We start from the raw sequence: 21,079 nt of genomic DNA, 5'->3' as shown, positions 1-21,079 counted from the left end.
ATTTTTGTTATTTTACTTTTTTTTCAGACGAAACGTGCATCTGACCTACACAAGTATAAGCCTGGTATTATTTATGAGTTTGTTTAGCACTTGTAAAAAAAATTCAAAACTGTAAAGGTCCAACACACTCTTTATTTGGTAAGTTATAAAGGCATTTAAACAATATGAAATAAAGTCTTTCTGCTAAATTTATTTTCTTAACAAACAATAAATATCGCTATCAAAACAAGCTTCTATGTTGTGAAGATATGCAGGCAAACAAATATAATGTACTAGAGTATTAAAAAGCATGAATTCTATTATTTTATTTTGAGATAAAGACAAATGGATGAAAATCAATCCAAATTTGTTTGTTTACAAATAGTTTAAGTGTCGTACAATGATTGTATATCACTCTTGTATTCATATCATTAATAAAAACGTACATTGCTTCTTGTCTCAAATAAAATACCAAAAATTTTTCCAATAATTCCTTAAATGTTCTGAATGGATTTAAAATGAACTCGAGAGATGAACAATTTCATAAGTTAAAAGTTTTAGTTTCGTGGTAGGTATTAGATTCTTAGAATAATGACAAGAAATTAACTTGACTAAATGTTAGAAATGAAAAACTATATTTTTATCAATATATTTTGTTGGTACAAACTTTTAATATCACTATTTTTATGTGATGCGCAGTAATTTAGCAGCCGGTTTTTGTTGTGTGTTGCATCGAGTGTATACGTTGTTGAAATTTGTTTCTAGAAATCAAAATTTGGGAAACACTGGAATTTCCCCCATGAGTTATAAAACGTAAAAATGTTTTGTAAACATGCCAACTTATTCCATGTTATAGAAAAATCAAATTGTACGTGTTTTCAATTTTTTTTTCTCTTGGGCTGATTATTTGGTAGTATGTTCTGATTTTTCGTTTATTCATGATTGAATTATCTCCGTTTGTCTGTTAACTACATAAATGATTATATTATATGTTTCAGAAAAAATATTTGTTTCTTTTTTTCAATTTTTTTAGTCATTGAAACTTTCTAAAATAGTAATGTTTGTCTGAAATGAAAGGTGAAATTACATAAAAAGTTTATCCTTTCAAGGCCTGAATTTAAGTGGAAGACTCTTAGTCGCTTGTTAAATTAACAACCCTGATTAAAATTGATTCATTTGAAAATTCAAAGTTGCTTATAACTATTTTTCACATTGAAGCAAAACCTAACACTAAAAAAATCTCAAACTATTACACACATTATACAAGAATTACAATATTATGTAAATATAACACAGCTCTATCTTTCTGGAATGTTGAACTCAGGTTTATATACATATACCTTCGTCTTTTTATTCAGTTGGTAACCGATTAGAAACTACAAGTACACATGTATATACAAATGTAATTTATGTACTTTATCAACTTGAATAAAAAACTATCATCTAAAATACACCGATTTGAAATAAATGTCTGATCAGATATGAGGTTATATAATATAAAATACATCTAGTACAAGTACACTTATCTTCAAAACTGTTTAACATTCTTTTACACCTATGGCTATGAATATGCAATGGAATTTATCTCCGAATTACAAACATATTTCAATTACTGTTTTGAGACAATCGCATTAAGTTGATATATTTGATACAGTACACAACTAACACGGTTACATTGACTTAGATAATGTTTCTGTTGATGTCTGAGGGTTAAATGTGTTCAAATCAAATGGCGAAGAAGCAGCGAATGCCAATTCTAAAGTCTTTTAATTGACCCAGCCGGGAAAAAAACCCACGGCAATCTGGGACAGAACCAACAATCTGCTGGGGATAGAACACACAACCAGCTAGGGGTAGAACCCACGACGAGACCAACAAAGTGGCGTGGGAGTGTAAAAGGATGACTTGTTAACTTATTCCGAATGACAAATGAAGAAATCAAAAACAATAATTAACGTCTTAAGAATTAAGGATCGGTGATACTGAGTAGAAATGAAATATATTCCTAAAATCGCATTACAGTAATCACAACCATTTCAAATATATCACAAATAGATGAGGTTTGTCTACATTCACATGGTTAATAATATAAACAATACACTTGTACACATATAAGTTGTGAAATAACGATTACTTACAATTACGATTATACAATTTATTACCCTAAAATAGTACATATAATGTATTGAAAACGTACCCTTTAAATATTCCTTTCAGACCTTACAATAACAATACATTTTTCCAAATTTTAGACTAAAATATTCATAATTAACAGGTGCAGAGAAGGTATTACTTATGCACTTATGAGATAGAAGGTTGCAAAATTTCCAGTTAATTTACAAAAGACTTAAAGTCTTCTTTCAAAGACAAAAACATAAAAAAATGTGTAAAAAAATATCATTATTTCAAAATATGTCAGTTTAACTTGTGTTTATAACATTTTCTATTCTGTAAACTGGTTACATATAAAGTCGTATATACATTAATGATTATGGAAATCCCGCATATGCAATGCCAGTTGTCTTATAAATAAATATATTAACAAATGTCTAGACCATTATTTACAATATTTTACATGTAACAATAAGCTGCTTTTTGAAGAAACAAGTAATTCAAAACATAATAACAACAACAAATTTCCGATTAATTGGAATGCATCGTACATTTTATTTTGTCATTGTAATTTTATTAAAAGTATACTCGCTTCTATTTCACTATTTCCCTGAACAATTTCAAAAGTCATGACTGTAACTTTGTCTGTTGCATGATTGAAGAACTCATGATTCCATCTTATCTACGTCACGTCATTTCTCTATAGTTAGTGTAAAATGTATTACACGGCACCAAACTTCAATATTCTAATATATTTGACTGATATTCATTAAGTAAAAATAAAAGTACTGTTTTTTGCCAAGAACTCATCAATTTTACTCTTAGTCGGAATACAAACTGTTCTTTCATAACCACTCCCCCTTTCGACAATTGCTCCCTCTGTTGGGCGTTTTGGATCTTTTGGGACGATTCGCACAGAGTCAGGAGACCTCATGGAAGGATCCTCGTCAAAGTAATTGTAAGGAATCAGATAAAATGATAGCTGCGACCCTGCTGCCAAGGTGTTTGGCATGTTCTCTTTGTGCGGTATGTGTTGAGTGCCTAGTGTTATCCAAGCAACAAGATCCTGAAAAAAAAAGTAAAATTAAACAAAGGACAACTAATGTTTTTGTGTACCCTTTTCATTGCAATATGGATGTACACACATTCTCGTTATTATGCATCAATGCTTATAACCTTGTGATATACGCCAAAAGCTGACAACTCGTATTTACACGGTTGAACATTGTAAACAAATGAAAGAATTGATAATTGATCGAGTAATATTTTCAATTCAATGTAAATTTAAAATCTTCTAAGTGAAAACATAAATGTAAAAGATCAATTTTTAAATATAGATACCATTTTTACTTTGAACAAAGAGCAAAATCCGTACAATCACAGGTCACTTGATTGATATAACAATTAACATTTAGGTACACAATTTATAGATTTACTACAATACTTTGTTTGAATGCTGATTATGGATTAGATTTTTCATATCGTTGTATTTTCAACATTTATAATATTTTCTTAGACTATAATTCTTAATTTGATGCGGATTACTTAGCGTCATTAGAATCTTGAAAAGTTGTTGAACAAAAAATACCTGATATTGAATTTAATTTGATGGGCCGTATTTGCTTTTATAACTTGTTTCTCTTTCTCTCGTGCTTATCAGTTTCATGCCAGCCGCAGAATAGAAGCTTAATAGTATCTAAAATAATGGAAAACAAAATACCTCGTCAATGATATTTTCGTTATCCTCCGAATAGTTTTTAAAGTTGACCACTGGATCATTTGCATCCCACATTGCAAATATTGAACTGCTAGTGTCCTCTTCATCTTTCCTCTTCGTAACAGTGACTTGATGTCTAGACCATGAAATAGATTTCGCAAACCCGTAATTAGACGGCAGCTGCATTTTTGAAATTCCACTTAATTTAATTCTATAAGATCTCGATAGGCCTTCTTCTGTTGATTTGTTATGATTAGAAATCAAGAGATATTTAGGGGTTTCAAAGTTATATGTGTACTGAGCATCTTGTTCAGTGTATCTTGTGTGTTTTTCGTATTTTGATTGATGATGGTCTCTACTGTTCCACGGATCTTGCTTAAACTCTGGTTTGATATCTAGTGTTTCGAATCTATTATCTGTCCCTTTAACATCTAAATCTACTTTAAAATTAAAAAGGTGATTATGCAAGCCAGCTTGTATATGTTTTTGGAGATGACCTCCGTAATGTTCTTCCTCTGCAAAGTAGAAAGATGTACTTAGGTATCCAGTTAATGAAACTTTGGTTTCAACAATTCCATTTTGATGGAAAATGTAGTCAATCACATAATCGTAGTTGATTACTGACATTATTGTGCGGATAACCAGCACCGAGTCTAAAAGGCCACCATAAAAAGCTCCTGACCTTCCATAGGCACGATGTCTTCGTAAAGGCGAGTTGTTGTTATGTTCGAAAATACATACAGAATTTTCGTATGTTCTTTTGCCATTTTCATTTGATGAGTAAAGATAAACGTCAATGAATTTGGCATTATCAGGGCAGTCAGTTCCAGGAAGTAAGCCGCGATGACGTGTTCCAAAAAGTCCGGCGCCATCTGCATAATGAAGCATTCTTGCCGACGGTGTATAACCAGAATATATTACAATAACTTCTTGCAGACTCATTTCATAAACGATCATTTCATTATCAAAAGAAATGTCAAACAATTGAAACCCGTTCGTAGGTGACATTCTATGTCGAATTTTCCAGCTCATGTAGGATACAGTATTTCCCGCAGTGGAAAAGCGACGACCGTCTGGTTCAATCTGAATAGGAGCTCTTCTCTTTAAAGGTGACAATGGAGGTTGTCTTGTATTCAAACTACTATACAAGTTTGTTGCCTCCTCGGGAAATTTTAGTCGCGTTTTGTTTATAATTCCGCACTTGTATTCATCGAGGAAATTGTCTAACGATGGAAACAATTTATTAGCATACCAAATTTGTTCAATGGACCAGTCTGAAGACTGACTGCTTGTCATATCAACTAAGAACTGGAAATCAACGGGATGCAAAGTGAAAAATTCTACGTCATAAGCAAACCAAAACCAGGCTTTTCTTTTCCCCTCTTGTAGATAGCCACTCGAAATAGGTGTCATGGAAAATCTTAAACACTGGTTTCCACAATTTGTTGTAGTGGCATTATAGCTTTCTAATAAAACATGTCTTGCTTCCTTTCCTATTCGAGCTATTACATGTTTATAAATACCCATGAATTCATAAGTTGAAAATGGTCTATAAATGTGTGGAATTCTTGTATGTCTTGACGAAATATTAGAAATACGGCCATATGAAATATTTGGTAAGTCGCCAACAACGTATTCCTCAATCATTGGTGGACTGATATCTCCCCGGAAGATATATACCTTGGCTCTACGGTTGGGCTTACTGCCGTTGTTTTGCAGATACTCCATGACTTCCTTCTTTGGTGGAGAAAGCAGTTCTATTGTATGTATAAAACTACTTTCAATTTTCGTTTCATTTGGCATTGTTAAGCGTAAGCTTTCAATTGAATATAAATATTTAAGTACTAAATCAATCTCCTCGAAGGTTAATTGAGAGAAGACATCATCTTTGTCGTCTAAATTTCTAATATCTATATCTGCAATAATACTCTCTGAATCGGATGATGATCTATGCGAACCTCTCAATACTATAACTAGTAGACTAATATTCATAAGCAGGAAAAATAATGTTGAAACAGCAAATATCAATGATATCCATTTCCATTTTCCATCACTGTCAATTAAACTTTTCATAGTATGGACTGTCTTCTGTAAAACAAAATGAACCTTATATCATTATCATGATTATATTTACTATGTTGGTATGCATACATTTGTTTGCTGTTCTCAGGGTGTGGAATATAAAAAAGAAGAGCCAAGCTGAGAGATCCAATCCGGGAGATTGGATATCCATATTTCCATCCAGAGAACAAAGTAATAAGCTACAAAGGCTATGTAGACGATGTTCTCTAAATGGATAAGTCAAAGTTTGAAGATCACATCTAAATTGTATCATACTGAACTTGAGATTAAGGATACCACAGATAAAGTTTTATGTCTACTTCATATCTTGACCTACAAATATAAATTGACAACGAGAAAAAAGTTTTGCGATAAGATAGATGATATAATTTGACCACTGCGAACTTTCCTTTTCAAGTACAAGCAACATTTTCCAGCAGCACCTGCATATAGAATATATATATATATATATCCCTGATGATACGATATTCCAGGGTTTGCATTTCCTATGATTTCCATGAGAGAGGGTTGTTGCTTACAAGGAAGTTATTAAAGTTGACAACCAAAAACCACAATTTAAATAAAAACGGGCAACATCACGACAACAAAGAAAAATGACGAATAGATAATCAACAGTCCTCAATTCAATACACGGAAAACTAAAGATTGACACCCGTTCTTAATGGTACAGTTGAGATCAAGCAAGTGATGCTTGTTGAAGTCATTTTTTCAAAGGTTTGTTTTAGTCTCTATGATAATGATTATAATGTCTTTCATTATTTATAATTTGAAAAAAAATATTATTCTGTGAATAAAGCATTATACTTCATGCCCGTTCAAGGCTTTGGTCCGTTCATGAAGTTTCCAAATTAGATATGTACTTTGCTCTGAAAAAACTATGGCTGAAGGTTAATTGAAAGAAGTGATTCAGATGCAGCATCATTGGTATTTGTTGCATTAATTTGGCAATTGTTTACAAATCATCAATTTTTGCTGATGTTGATAATAGGTATCAATACTCGTTCCTTTTAAGAGTTGTTAAAACCGATAAAATGTTCAACTAAATATGTCGTAAGATCTTCTTATATATAATATGATTTCGACCAATTAAAGTTTAAAGAAATTCATATTTTTTTTTTTATGAACACCAAGTTATCTTTTGACAGCTTGAATAAAAGCCACATGTTTATTCTTTTTTATTCGAAGTGTTGAAAAGTCTATTTCATTAAATGTATTACTTGTTGTTATTTCACCATTTTAGTTAATTCTATTCTGACTGATTTATTAAAAAACAATTTTCAACTCAGGTTTTATGGAAAACACACATTTATGATTCTGAAAACAACTAAAAAGTATAGGTTTACTTTCATTCTTATAATTAATTAGATAATATTAATTCAGTGTCAGGCAAGATTTTCAAAATTTCATGCTTGGCTATGTCCAAGTTACTGTAACTGGATTAGTCTTTATAATTTGCTGCATTCAAATTTGAAAGGTTCAACTTCATCTAATAATCGAAAAAAATGCATTTTTCTCTTTTATTTCTAAATTATCATTGAATGCATATTCTTTAACTTATAACAGATAATAGATCAATAAGATAATTTCTTTTTCGATTTTAGTTAAAATTCAACATGTTCAAATTGAATGCAAATTCACAAAAATCTGTAACATTATTCAGTTACTATTCTGTTACCCCTAAGTCACATAAAACAGTTTACATTATTAAACTATTGAACCAATGGATGCAAATATACGGAAATAAGTCCTATGCTCACTTTTAAAAAAAAATATTCCGAATCCATAATGTATAATCGACAATAAAACATTTCACTCGGCGATTGTTGATCGAAAACTGTTAACTTACTTTCGGGTTTTGTTGATAAATCGTGACCTTGAGATACAATCAACACAAAAGCATTGAGCACGTGAAAAAGTGATATGATAGAGTGATGATCAGTTTTTTACATTAATTTGTCATAACATTTGTTAAACAATTTGATTATCAAAAATTTCTTTCAGGATCGGTTTATACTATATTTCTTCCGCGTTTTATTACTTTTTTCATCACGGCTTTTCCCTTCGTACTTACGCTGTTGGATTGCCTGATTTCTACCGAAAGATGTCATGGTTAAGGTCGCTGCATACTGAAATATTGTCGGCAAGTTAGAGTACGAGAGACAATAATTCCATAGCAGTACATTTCTGAAGATTTTGATAAAATGAAAGATTTCTTTCAAAAGGATTCTTGGTACACGTGTTGTATAGTAAAACTTAGCCATTCAAGAAAACATATTAGCATATTAATCTTTTTGTTAAATTTTCTTTTAAAAATGTACATGATTAAATAAATATCATTCAGTGATTGGACTAATGTTTACTCTTATGCACAACTTTACGAGTGTGAGACATTTGTCCATTTTTTTTTATTTTTGAAATTATGTATATACATATATATATAATACATGGGCAATTTAAAAAATTGTCGTGGCAAAAATGATCCTGTATGAATATAACATAAAAACGCGTAATGTCTATTGTGATAATTAAAGGAAGTGTTATAGACATGAGAACTTTCATTTAATGCCCCTGAACGAAAACAATTAAAAATCCCAATGTTATACGCTCGGTTCAAGGTTATATTACATAAGTTTTGCAATTAAGTAAGAAACACACCCATGTAATTAGATATATGTAGAAATGTTTATGGGTATCTATTGGTAGATTTGGATCTAATGCAAGATGTTTTACCAGTTTGAACGTTTAATTGTCAAGCTAAATATTACAACTATTATAAATATTGATGTAACACAATTTATTTGTGCCATGAAGCATCGTTATTCTTTAGCTATAACATTACATTTATAAACCATGATTATATTATATAAAATAACCGTCGTTGTCCGAAGTTGTAGGACGTTACCCCACCTCCTCCTCCGCCAACTAATTACTAACTAATATCTTATTAACAGATTGTCCTCGGTGTCCAAGTGACCTAAGTAGTTCATCTGCAGTTATCACTAACCTGTCAACACAAAAGTTGTGAATTTGAACCCCGCTCGTAGCAAGGAGCGCTCGAATCCGATCTTAATTGACTAGAATTGAAGTCGAAGGTCGGTGATTCTGTTCGGGCACTCCAGCTTCCTCCACCAGTAAAAACTTGCGATCATGATATAGCTAATTGGTGCGCATGACAAGTAATAATCAGGTGATAAATCGTATTCTGTAATATTTCAAAAAACGAGGACATTTAAGCGAATTGTTAGGAAATTTTAGTAGAAAAAAATCAGATTTAGCGCGAAAATATAACCCTTTCATCGCCTAATGTTTAACTAATTGGAGTAAAACTCTAATTATCACAGCCAATTTTAGCAATATTTTTCCCTTTTACAATATCGAATAGTATAATGGCAACTTTCAATGTCAAAACAACACAAAATTCAACTGTCAAATTCATTAAAATACAACACAAGAAGTCTAAATGCTTTGCATAATAATACCAATTCGCTCTTTTTAACCATTCGTTTCTGATCTCAATAATTACAACACTGTTCTAGCATGGAATTAATCTTCCAGTGATAGTATATAATTGGATCTACATATATTCCCTGTAAAATATTGGCAATAAAGTTACAGTAAGAACTGTTCCTTCTCTTGGTCTTACTGGGTATAATAGCCTTTTGATATTTTGTCTATCGGATAACGGAATATTTGGCTATGCTTTTTAGGTCCTTTCGCATAGCTCCAAGCACAGGTATTAATTCCTCCTTGGCTTTTAATTTTTTGGTTTCGATCGTACCTGATGGAGGTAAATCCAGAATATAACTTCGGACGTACGGAATATATAACGTGTTTAATCGGTAGTTTTTCGCTAAAATGGGCTTTCGAAAAATAGAAGTGAGCGGATTAGGCTGGAGCTAAGATGGGAAATAAGGTATTCTCTAATATATCCTCTGATTGTTTTTCGCTAAAATGCCCTGCGTCCTTGTAGTTACTGCAAACGGATTGTGTCATCTGTGACACGGATATTCAATAACGGCAAACCAAGTTAAAATGTTCCGTTAATCTTTGTTCAAAAAGATATTTTCAGTTTTACCATAAAAATATCTTTGTGCAAAAGTTTTCTTGTACGCAGCAACACTCTACTAAGGAAGTCAAAATAGGAAACACAAGATAAACTTGGGGATATATAAGATTGTATCTTGTGTGGTTTTTTTTCAAATTTATTTCGTTTTCATCATTCTGCAAAGTTTCAAACCGTTATTGTCATATTAAATTTGATGAAGTTAAATAATAGGCGTAAAGTATCTCATTTTTGTTACTAACAAGTAAAATATCTTATTTGTATTACTTACAAGAAAATGAAAGTTTATTTTCTGCAATGGGTAGAAATTACAATGCTAAAGTCATACATATCTGAGAATGTTAACATTTTATGCCCTGTTGCAAAAACTACACCCAAAAAGCTTATATTCTTTAGCGTATTGATTAGTTATTGTCCGTAAATTGTCAATGACAGTGGTCCATTGGTGACCAACGGACTTGAACTTCTAGAGGTCACAAAATCGCTTCAATCATGTAAGCTAGCTCTAGATACATTTTAAAATACAACATTCTATTGATGCGCTAATTATATGTTAATCGATAGAAGCTCTTTTTATTCTAAAGATAAGAAATAAATAATGTCATCAAGTTCGCATTTCGAACTATCATAAAATGTGTTTTTAGCGATCACATCTATGTTTGATTTATTGAATCATTGTCCTTGAAAGCAGAAAATAAGTGAAAAGAATCATTGTTTAAACAGAAACATGCGTTGAGACAACATGTGGGAAGGTTCCGTCAATTCAGTGCTCATAAAATAAAAAAACAAAACAAAACAAAAGAAGAAGCTGTTCAGATGTCGGTCTAGATGCATGTCTTTCAGTGCATTGCATTTTTTCTCTGTTGGCTAGATGTAGTTTTGTCTAGTCATTTGTTTGTAGACTAAGCAGATGTTTACAATAGTCATTAGTACGTTATGTTTCCCTTTATTTAACAGTTATTTTATATTCAATTAATAGTCTTGGGTAAAATAAAGTTTAAGCCAATTGCTTCAAAATTTGATTTGAATTATTTATAGCCTGGTAGTTGTTTTGGTACAGGTAACAGCTATCAAAAACTGTTTGGGTAATATGATTGACAAATACGTATACCATTATTTATTTTAATACCAATCACACATAGTATAAGCTTGATTGCCATAGGGATCTAGTTTTGTGTATGGTAGTAAGTTTGGATTCAAAGTTTTCAATTGTGTGCTGGCAAATGAGGTACTGAAATGGAAGATGCAAACTAAAAGTCCCCGCTACTATTTTGGAATCCCGAATACGCAATCGCTTCTTAATTATCAAATGTTGAAACTGCCTTCAATGTTAAAACATTTAATTATGATTTAAAATATTTGCTTTGAAAAAAAAACTGGAATTTCATTCATCATAATTTTAATTTTCATGACGATGGACAGACATAGATAAATACATCTCTGATACGGTGGGTGTATTTAGGACAGTCAGCCGATAGGATTCAATTAATGTTCTATTTATGTTTACTTTTATCAGGTTTAACATTTATATTTATTTTAAACTTGTAAACATCAAAAAGTGATTGAGTATTTTTACAGTCTGGAAAAAATAGAGCAATGATTGAAATTCCTGATAGTAATTTAGACTTTTTGTGAATGAATTTGTAAAAGTGTATTTTTTTGGCATAGAACCAACATTATTTTCTCTGTGAGGTTCTTAGGTTCTTTAGTCTTTTATTCTATTTAAATTTAATTGATGTTTAAACGATCATTTATCGTCTGTCAAAACTCCTAGACACGAAACAATTTCCTTCCTAGTCACCAAAGCGTTATTATTTAGATAATTATCTTTTTTGAAATCAAAATTGCTAGATAAGCAGTTCTTGGGAAAGTGTTTAGTTCTAAAAGGTTTTTTGAAAACTCTGGAACCACTTATCTGTAAGTCTTTAAAAGGATTCATAAAAGGGCAGCAGGACTATGATATACTGATCAGTACACAAGACCAACTACTCCTCCAATAGCAAAGACGTACTAAAATTATACAGTAGTTGCTTACTTTAACGTTATTTGGTCTCTGGTGGAGAGTTGTCTCATTGACAATCATACCACACCTTCTTATGTGTATACAACGAACAACAATTCATTGTTCAAATAGACTGACTTAGTACAAGCACACAAAGTAGTGGGGTTAAACCAGTTTTATGTGCGCACAACCCTCCCTCTTTGCCTATTTTCACCATGCGCCGTAAAACTAAAACACATACGCAATGCAGTCACCATGCAGTCACATACGCAATGCGGGCACGTCCACTTGTGTTTGTAGTATTTGTATTTTTATCCATCGGATGAGTTAAGCCTCTTTCAACTGATTTTTATAGTTCGTTCTATTGTTGTACTGTTACACCACTGTCCCAGGTTAGGGGGAGGGTTGTGATCCCGCTAACATGTTTAACCCCGCCACATTCTGTATGTATGTGCCTGTCCCAAGTCAGGAGCCTGTAATTCAGTGGTTGTCGTTTGTTTATGTGTTACATATTTGTTTTTCGTTCATTTTTTGTATATAAATTAGGCCGTTAGTTTTCTCGTTTGAATTGTTTTACATTGTCAGTTCGGGGCCTTTTATAGCTGACTGTGCGGTATGAGCGTTGCCCATTGTTGAAGGCCGTACGGTGACGTATAGTGTTACTTTTCTGTGTCATTTGGTCTCTTGTGGAGAGTTGTCTCATTGGCAATCATACCACATCTTCTTTTTTATAATAACCACCATGATGACCCCTAATTTGAAGAAGGAAATAAAAAACGGCACAAAATTTGGATAACAGGATCAAAATAAGCGCTGCCAACAGTTGTTTGTCGGACATTGCCGCCAAAGAAAAAAAAAGAAATGAACTGTTTGACCATTTTTATGTGCACCGTTTTCGCTTTCGATATATAAAATTGGATTGTTTTGACAGTAAAAATGTTTCACTGTTAAAGACTATAACTAAAGTCTCCATGAACATAGATGAAAACAGGCATGGCAAATTTGAATGGAGTTGCTTCAGTCACAGGGTCAAAATTGAAAAGTTGATGAAACTTAGTGGAATTTGAATACTAAAGGGGTTGAATAATATGCTTAAACGATTTCAAAATTTTAACATCCATCTATACAATTAAAATGTTATACAGTCCTTTAAGTGGCTGTAAACTAAAATATTGAAGAAATGTTTCAAATTTCACATGTTTTGGTAAAATTTTCAAGATTATCCTTAATCAAAATGAATTACTTTGTACATGAAGAAAAGCACCTAGCGTTACTTCGAATAGAACTTTTTTTTGTCAAATATGTCCTTCTTGTTCATTTTCTGGATTAATTACTAGTATAAAAGTTGCAAAAATCTTACGAAATTGCAGTTTTAAGCCTTCGTAAGCAATTATTAAATGGTTGCTTGTTCAAGAATACGACATATTTTTAAACCCCAAAAATGCAGTCATAAATCTTTGATACTATTAATTTTGAAACAGATTGAATGACCCAAAATGAGAAATAACCCCACCAATATCTTGTCCTTATTTATTGGTATTTGACTTAATGCTTATGTGGTTAGGGTATGACTTTCTGATAAAAAAAACCCACTATATATGTACACATTATTTGAAAAACAATTCTAGCTGACAGCAACCAACGACACCCACTTGATTACAGGCTCATTCCGACCCCAACATGTGACAGTGGTATTCATTTATTCAGGTAATAAACGGATTGAAAAAATTAAATGTTGTTTTATCTCAATCTAAAATTTATTGCATAGATCAGACCGTAAGTTTTTTTCATTTAAACTGATTCACATTTGGCATGCAGTGGCGTTTTATAGAAAAACAAGAATGTGTCCATAGTACACGGATGCCCCACTTGCACTATCATTTTCTATGTTCAGTGGGCCGTGAAATTGATGTCAAAACTCTAGTTTGGCATTAAAATTAGAAAGATCATATCATAGGGAACATGTGTACTAAGTTTCAAGTTGATTGGACTTCAACTTCATCAAAAACTACCTTGACCAAAAACTTTAACCTGAAGCGGGACAGACGGACGAACGAACGGACGGACAGACGAACGGACGAACAAACGGACGCACAGACCGAAAAACATAATGCCCCTAGGTGGGGCATAAAAAGAGAGGCTGAAGATACAACAGGATGAATCAAAATGCACAAGTGGAAGAAAGACGAACAAAATAATGGCAAAACACGTAATAAAAAACTAAAGACACGAACACACACCTAAAACTAGGGGTAATCTCATGTTCTAAGGAAGGGTAAGGAGGTCCTGCTCCACATACTGCACCCGTCATGTTACTCATTGTAACTACATATTCGATAAATCCATGTCATTTGGACTGTTGGATAGTTGTCTCATTGGCATACCACATCTCCATGTGTATATCAAGTTATGTAGAGGAAAAGGGGACGGGAGTGGAACTTGCTATACGGTATGGGTTTTGCTCATTGTTGAGAGCTGTGCGGTGACCTGTAATTCGTCTTTTGGTCTATAGTGGATAGTTGTTTCGTTTGCAATCATACCACATCTCCTAATTTTTCATAAAGTTTCAAACTGAAAAAGTCACAAATTTATCTATAATTACATATTAATTTGACTATAAATGCAATTTTTATTCTCTCCATCTATCTTTATTGTTTCTATTTAATTAAAATCAATGTATTATATGTTATTAAAAGCGAATTAACAGTAATTGAAAAAAAAAATGAAAATACATTTTTGTTTATAAAGCATTTTGATATTTTTTCTGAATATTTTTCAATATGTCGTCAAAAAATTTTGGTTTTCCTATTATTTAGATTTAGTTTTATTACATGTTTGTGTGGTTTACATATCATTTTTCAATGATCTTTTTAATTTTAGTTTGAATTTATATTGAAAGATGATTTTGTTGTACAACATGGTTAACCAGATGGATTTTTACAGATTGTATCATGGTTATATTATTAACATTCTTGTGACCCCACCCCAAAGTAGTGAAAAATGATACGTGTGTTTCATTTTTAAATTTGAAATCGAACATCAGTACTTACATTATATGTTTTAAATTTATTGCATGCCATGCTAGGGAATTGCAGGGCGGGGAAAGGGGGATGCTTTAAACTGCTAAAAATCTGGATTATTTTGCTTTTAGAACTAGAAAATTGTTCTATCTGGCCATTTAAGAAAACATTTTGATTGCGTTTTTTACTGACAAACTTGAAGAAATATCTCTATTAATTTTTATATTTACAACATCTTTGAAAATATAAAAAAAGCATTAAAGATTAATCATAGATTATATATAAAGTTACATAAATATAGCACTATTCAAACCGAATATATGTTTGATGTAAATTTTTCTCTCAATAATACCATCTAAATATCCTTAAAAATTAAGGATAAGCACAAAATTTAAAATGTAAACATGTTTAACCCCGCCGCATTTTTGCGCCTGTTCCAAGTCAGGAGCCTCTAGCCTTTGTTAGTCTTGTATTATTTTTGATTTTAGTTTCTTGTGTACAATTTGGAGTTTAGTATGGCGTTCATTATCACTGAACTAGTATATATATTTGTTTAGGGGCCAGCTGAGGACCACCTCTGGGTGCGGGAATTTCTCGCTGCATTGAAGACCTGTTGGTGACCTTCTGCTGTTGTCTGTTCTGTGGTCGGGTTGTTGTCTCTTTAACACATTTCCCATTTCCATTCTCAATTTTATATATAAATTCATTTTTAAATCAAAGATTACATATAAAAGCAAATACATGAATACAGTTTCACCACTAAAAATTTAGGAATAATACTGGAGTTCTATAAATCAAATTTAAGAGAAAAAAACTAATTGATTGATTTTTGCCTGACGTCCGTGTGCATAATCCAGATGAGAACAAATTATAAAACAAGCATATTGAATAAAGAAAGGAAGGAAAAAAAGAGAGAAAGAAAGAACGAAAGGAAGACATCAGGTGGTTTGCTTTAAAGAAATACACGAAGGTTGTTGATTATAGACAAACTTTGTAACGTACAAAATGTTTAGGTTTTTTGTATTTGGAAAATTGGAAACGAGTATGTACTTTTCATAGTAAAGTTTGTTTACAATCAAAACTGTTCTACCGAAAAAAAACCAGTGCAGGAGGTCAAACATGTTGTTTTGTCTACATTCTGTACCATTTATTTATTAAATTAACCCAGTTATCCACATGCCCACTTCATTAATGTCTAAAATCAAACATGTGCTTTAACTAATATGTTACGTAATTTTGTATTCATATTTTTGTTTGTATTGGGAATGTTTAAATTTTTTTGTGATTTTTGTTTGATTTTCTTATCATTGTTGTTATTATTTTTTGTATTTGAAATGAAATAACAATAAAAATAATATAATGAAAATAAAAATAAAATGATAATTGATACAAATAATAAAATCAAATACTTTACATAAAGATCTGAAATATCCCAATAAAATGTAAAATGTGAAAGAAAAAAAATTGACGATATTTTGATAGCGTTTTTTTTTCCCCGCAAAATTGTATTGTTTGGTAAGTAAGTATAAAACAATAGATCTTAAGCGCTCGACAAATTAAAGTTTAAGTCAAGAATTAGATTAACGTCCTAGCTGTCTTCAAGTGACGTAAACTCATTTGTCTTTTCGATCAGTATCACATAATATGCTTACCATTTTCACCGTAGCTGATTCCGTGTCTGTTTCGCTCATTTCTTTATCCCTTGTTTTAATATCAAACAATAATTATTTGAAGTCCAATAATAAACTTTTAACGAATTTATCCTGACTTATCTTAATCATATATTACATATCAATCACTTATGGTCAATAGTTAATTTCTCAGTTTTGAATAATTTTGAATACGTTATTTAACAGTTTCGCGTATTTGTATTTATATCTAATGTTTATCCCACGTGGTATTGTTTTCAATTTTCGTCACTCTGGAAGGGATCGCGATTCGCAAAATACGTCAAAATACGTCAGAAGCGAAAATCAAATCCAAAATGAAAAAAATATCGTGTGATTAAATGATGTTGTGTGATTCATACTTATATCATTTAAAGATTTATAGCTTACTCCAAGACATAACTGCGCACAGTAAAATTTCGACTTTTTAGGCAAATGGCCAACTGACCACAATCATAACACAAGAATATGAATATTCATGATAATACATTCACGTGAGGTAACAGTAATGATTTAACATTTCACGTTTGCCCTTATGATTAATTTATATATGCCAATTCTGGTAGACGTTTGTAAAAGATAATGATAAGATTTATAGAACATTACGGGAATAGTTTCATCCCATTCATACTTGTGGTAAACTTGTGAAAGTGAAAAAGGTGTATTCAAATTAATAATAATCGAGATGACATATTAGCGGGTGGGTAATGTTTTAAATTCTGTGTGGTATTGATAGTGGTCTCTGTGAAAAAGGTTGAAAATGCCAATTTACAACAAAAAAATTTGACTCGTAATATGATTTATATAGCTTTTAACCAGACAGAATGTTTTAAAATTTCATGCCTTGAAGAAAAGCTTTAATAATTTTGAATGGGATAAGTGAGCTTGATAGTCTGCTGTTTTTTTTTAAACTATTAGTACCAAAGTAGAAGACATGAATGCTGAGGAGTGCTTTAAATGAACTCGAACAATGTTGCATTCTTCAGACTTTGATGTTTTACATTTATATATATATCGCAGACAGCAGTGACATAACCACAATTTTAGGTTCCTTCCCATGATGAAAACATTAAATTGCCATAAATGTTATTATTATTCTTCTAATTCCTAGTTCTTTTCAACTGATATTGACCACTAGAGTAATTTTTTTTAATAAAATACCTGTATCATAAGAATAAATATCAAAACCATCATAAGTCAACTTTGATTTCACCGAATGATACTTAATACCTATTATGTACTTACCATAAGAAACACGAGACGGGTGCCACATGTGGAGCAGGATCTTCTTAACCTTCCGGATCACCCGGTTTTTTGTGGGGTTCGTGTTTCTCAGTCTTTAGTTTTTTATGCATTTTTTTGTAGACTGTTTAATTGGTCTTTTCGTCTTTTTAAGTTTTGTTTGCCATGATTTTGACGGTCTTTCTTCGACTTGTCAGTATTGATTTTCCCTTAAGTATCCACCGTCTCTTTTTTTAAATTATCAGCTGTATCTCATGAGTTATGATAGAATCAGTGCAGAAACGGATAATGAACATAAGACCTAAAACTCCCCCGTCGCAGAAAACCTATTTCAACAAAACATGACAACAGCTTGGTACTCAGACTGTAACAATTTATTTTGAAGAACGTCGCACCAAGAGAAAATATTTAGTAAACATGTTATATATAATTCAATGTAGTATACATGCTGCTGCGATCTTTTCCTAAACTCAAACGTAATAAAATTTCAGAAACATTTGTTCCTTTTGACAATTCTTAATTTTTTATTGCCAAATTGATTTTGTTGATAAATTATATAACCGTCTAACTAATGGTGTAGCAATATCAAGAAAAGGTGAAATTCATATGATAATGCGTGGTTGTTCTGTCCATTTGCTTTTGATTTTATGCTGTCCAACTTTTTATGGTTTTGCTTCGAGAACTTTTGTTCTCTACAACACCTGAGAAACATGTGCCATGCGCATTGCAAATCTGTTTCATGTCCATACTATCGTAAACTGGTCTTCATGTTGTTGTCTTATTCTAAACCCTTGGATATTATTTATGACCAGACAAATTTAATCATGTTTCGTTAAATAACGTCTTTACATGCACAACTTGATTTTTGGTTTTACTATCTTAATTGCATATCCGTCCATATCTTAACTATAAAGACATTTTAACCTACTCCATACGTGTTCACTATTTCTGGTTAATAAACTTTACGAAAGCAGTAGCAAATAAAACAGGAGCAGGACAAAAATGACTAAATAAAGACATAGGAGAAAATATATGATCACAGGCCTATCAAGAACACAACGAAAACAACATGGTTTGTTTCATTCCTGGAATTGCAATAAAGGAAGAGAGAATACAAAACATTAATTTTATCCTGCAATCGACCTTTTTACTACACAAATACAAGTTGAACGATATATTAACATGAAACGGTAAACGTATAGTTTATAGTCTTCTTGTACTCCGCTTTAGTTGTGAGCGACAGGTTATTCAAATTACTGTTTACGTCACAGTTCAATTTGGGGTCCTCATCGCGGTCCGCGTTTAAGTCCTTTTGATTTCATTAAAAAAACAAATCCAACGGTTGAGACTTTAAAAAAAATATATACGCTAAAACATAAATATCAAATTGCAGGATAAAACAATATTCGTGCATTGTATAGGAAAATATAAAAAGCATTTGTGCTCGCTACGAAACAGTAGAAAAGCTCGATAAACATGCTGTCATTGAGATACAATTTCAATTTGGTTAAAGATGAATTTCGGTGTAAAATTTGACAAAACATGTAAAATTGTCTTCAACGTCAATGTGAAGCGCTGAATAACTTATTGATATTATGGAAGTATGAAACTTTTAAAAGAGTCAATTGCATAAACTATTTAATGTTCGAATTTCAGTAAGTCTTAACAATTTCCTGATTTTGACCATATAAAAGAAATTGGCCATATATGCCTCTTTGAGAGTTCTATTGAATGTTTTGATTAAACTGTCATCTTTAAAAAATATTTATATCTAATTAAACATATTTGGAGACCTGAATATAGCTGATGACTTACACTGAAGAGTTAAGATACTTGTTAACACCAATGATACATTGCGGTGATAAGCATTCAATGAGAATTTCTGCAAGGTCATCTAGTTTATTTGTGGGAGTTTTAGATATTGCTTTACGTTTATTTCTTATCTTTGCTGTTAGTTTGTAAATTTTATATGGGGTTAAAACTCATTGGCAATCATATGCATACCACATCTTCTTATTTTTATATTCAAGAAAGTTCATGTATAATCCTCCGTACAAAACATGCATAGTCAGTCAAATATTCTCCCTAATAAAGAGAGGCTTTTTCATGTTGATTTCAAGTATAATACACATACAAGGTCTCCTATATCAATAATCAGATGTTTTATTGTGTTGTAAAAGCGTGCACGTATGCACCAAAATGTACTTTTACAACCGTATAACACTAAAAAAGAGACATTTAATTGTTGTAATGACATTTTATTCTACAACCAGGAATTTACGAGAAAATCAAGCTTTTCGTATCATACACATTACAGAAAGTAAACAAGCAACGAATTTGTATACACATACACATTCATCGAAAGTAGTCCCGGTAAAGGTGGGCGTGTCCAATAATTGTGCGTTTGAATGGCTTATAAAACTTTAATTCCTACTTGAAACTATCTACTAATCAGAATGCCAGAATCATATGAAAATGTACCTATAATGTACGTGTCTCCCTGAAAAAATCGACAAATTCGTTCCTATATATATAGTTTTACAGATTATTTTTATGTGTGTCCACAGCGCAGTAAAACTTATTTTGGACCCAATTATTAAAACGGGGAAGGAATTCCCAAGACCAATCTGATTTCGTGAAATTTTTCCCATTATACTCCTGATGTAAAAAAAAATCTGCCTCATTCTGTAGGTACCTGTCCCAAGTCAGGAGCCTGTAATTCAGTGGTTGTTGTTTGTTGCTGTATATCATATTTGTATTTCGTTCATTGTTTTTTTTCATAAATCAGGCCGTTAGTTTTCTGGTTTGAATTGTTTTACATTTGTCATTTTGGGGCCTTTTATAGCTGACTATGCGGTATGGGTTTTGTTCATTGTTGAAGGCCGTACGGTGTGTCTAACCTATAATTGTTTACTTCTATGTCATTTGGTCTCTTGTGGAGAGTTGTCTCATTGGCAATTATACCACATCTTATTTTTATACTATATGGTAATTGCAACCATTCGAGTTCCAAATTCAATATAACCTTTTTGAACCCACTTTCTGGAAAATAAAATCTGACTTATAAGGCAGTCGACTATATCGAACATGATGTTGAATCTATATATCTCGTACATAATATAAACCACCTGCATATCTGCAAGGGTAGCATAAAACGGAGCAGAAAATGCACATTTTCAAGAAACTTTCAAATTT

General features: G+C 31.7%; 1 protein-coding gene across 1 annotated transcript; it reads right to left on the bottom strand.

Annotated features, from left to right (window-relative positions):
* Window positions 1-114: 114 nt before the first annotated feature.
* Window positions 115-14,266, bottom strand: LOC127733642 (putative amine oxidase [copper-containing]). The gene is made up of 3 exons (XM_052242959.1): window positions 14,255-14,266; window positions 3,812-5,914; window positions 115-3,157 (listed from the first exon to the last, which is right to left on the bottom strand). The coding sequence occupies exons 1-3, from the start codon at window positions 14,264-14,266 to the stop codon at window positions 2,861-2,863; spliced, it is 2,412 nt and encodes an 803-aa protein (XP_052098919.1). The 3' UTR covers window positions 115-2,860.
* Between the last annotated feature and the right edge of the window lie 6,813 nt (window positions 14,267-21,079).

The sequence above is a fragment of the Mytilus californianus genome, unplaced genomic scaffold (assembly GCF_021869535.1).
Source record: "Mytilus californianus isolate M0D057914Y unplaced genomic scaffold, xbMytCali1.0.p SCAF_3, whole genome shotgun sequence".
In the NCBI taxonomy this organism is placed as follows: Eukaryota; Metazoa; Mollusca; class Bivalvia; order Mytilida; family Mytilidae; genus Mytilus; species Mytilus californianus.
Note: the sequence above shows the minus strand (reverse complement) of the source record. Positions and strands in the feature narration are given on the sequence as shown.

Excerpts from the sequence above, each read along its gene's own strand:
- LOC127733642 (XM_052242959.1), bottom strand. Across the intron at positions 3,158-3,811 it reads ACGAAAATATCATTGACGAG|GATCTTGTTGCTTGGATAAC; the intron begins GTATTTTGTTTT and ends TTTTTTTTTCAG.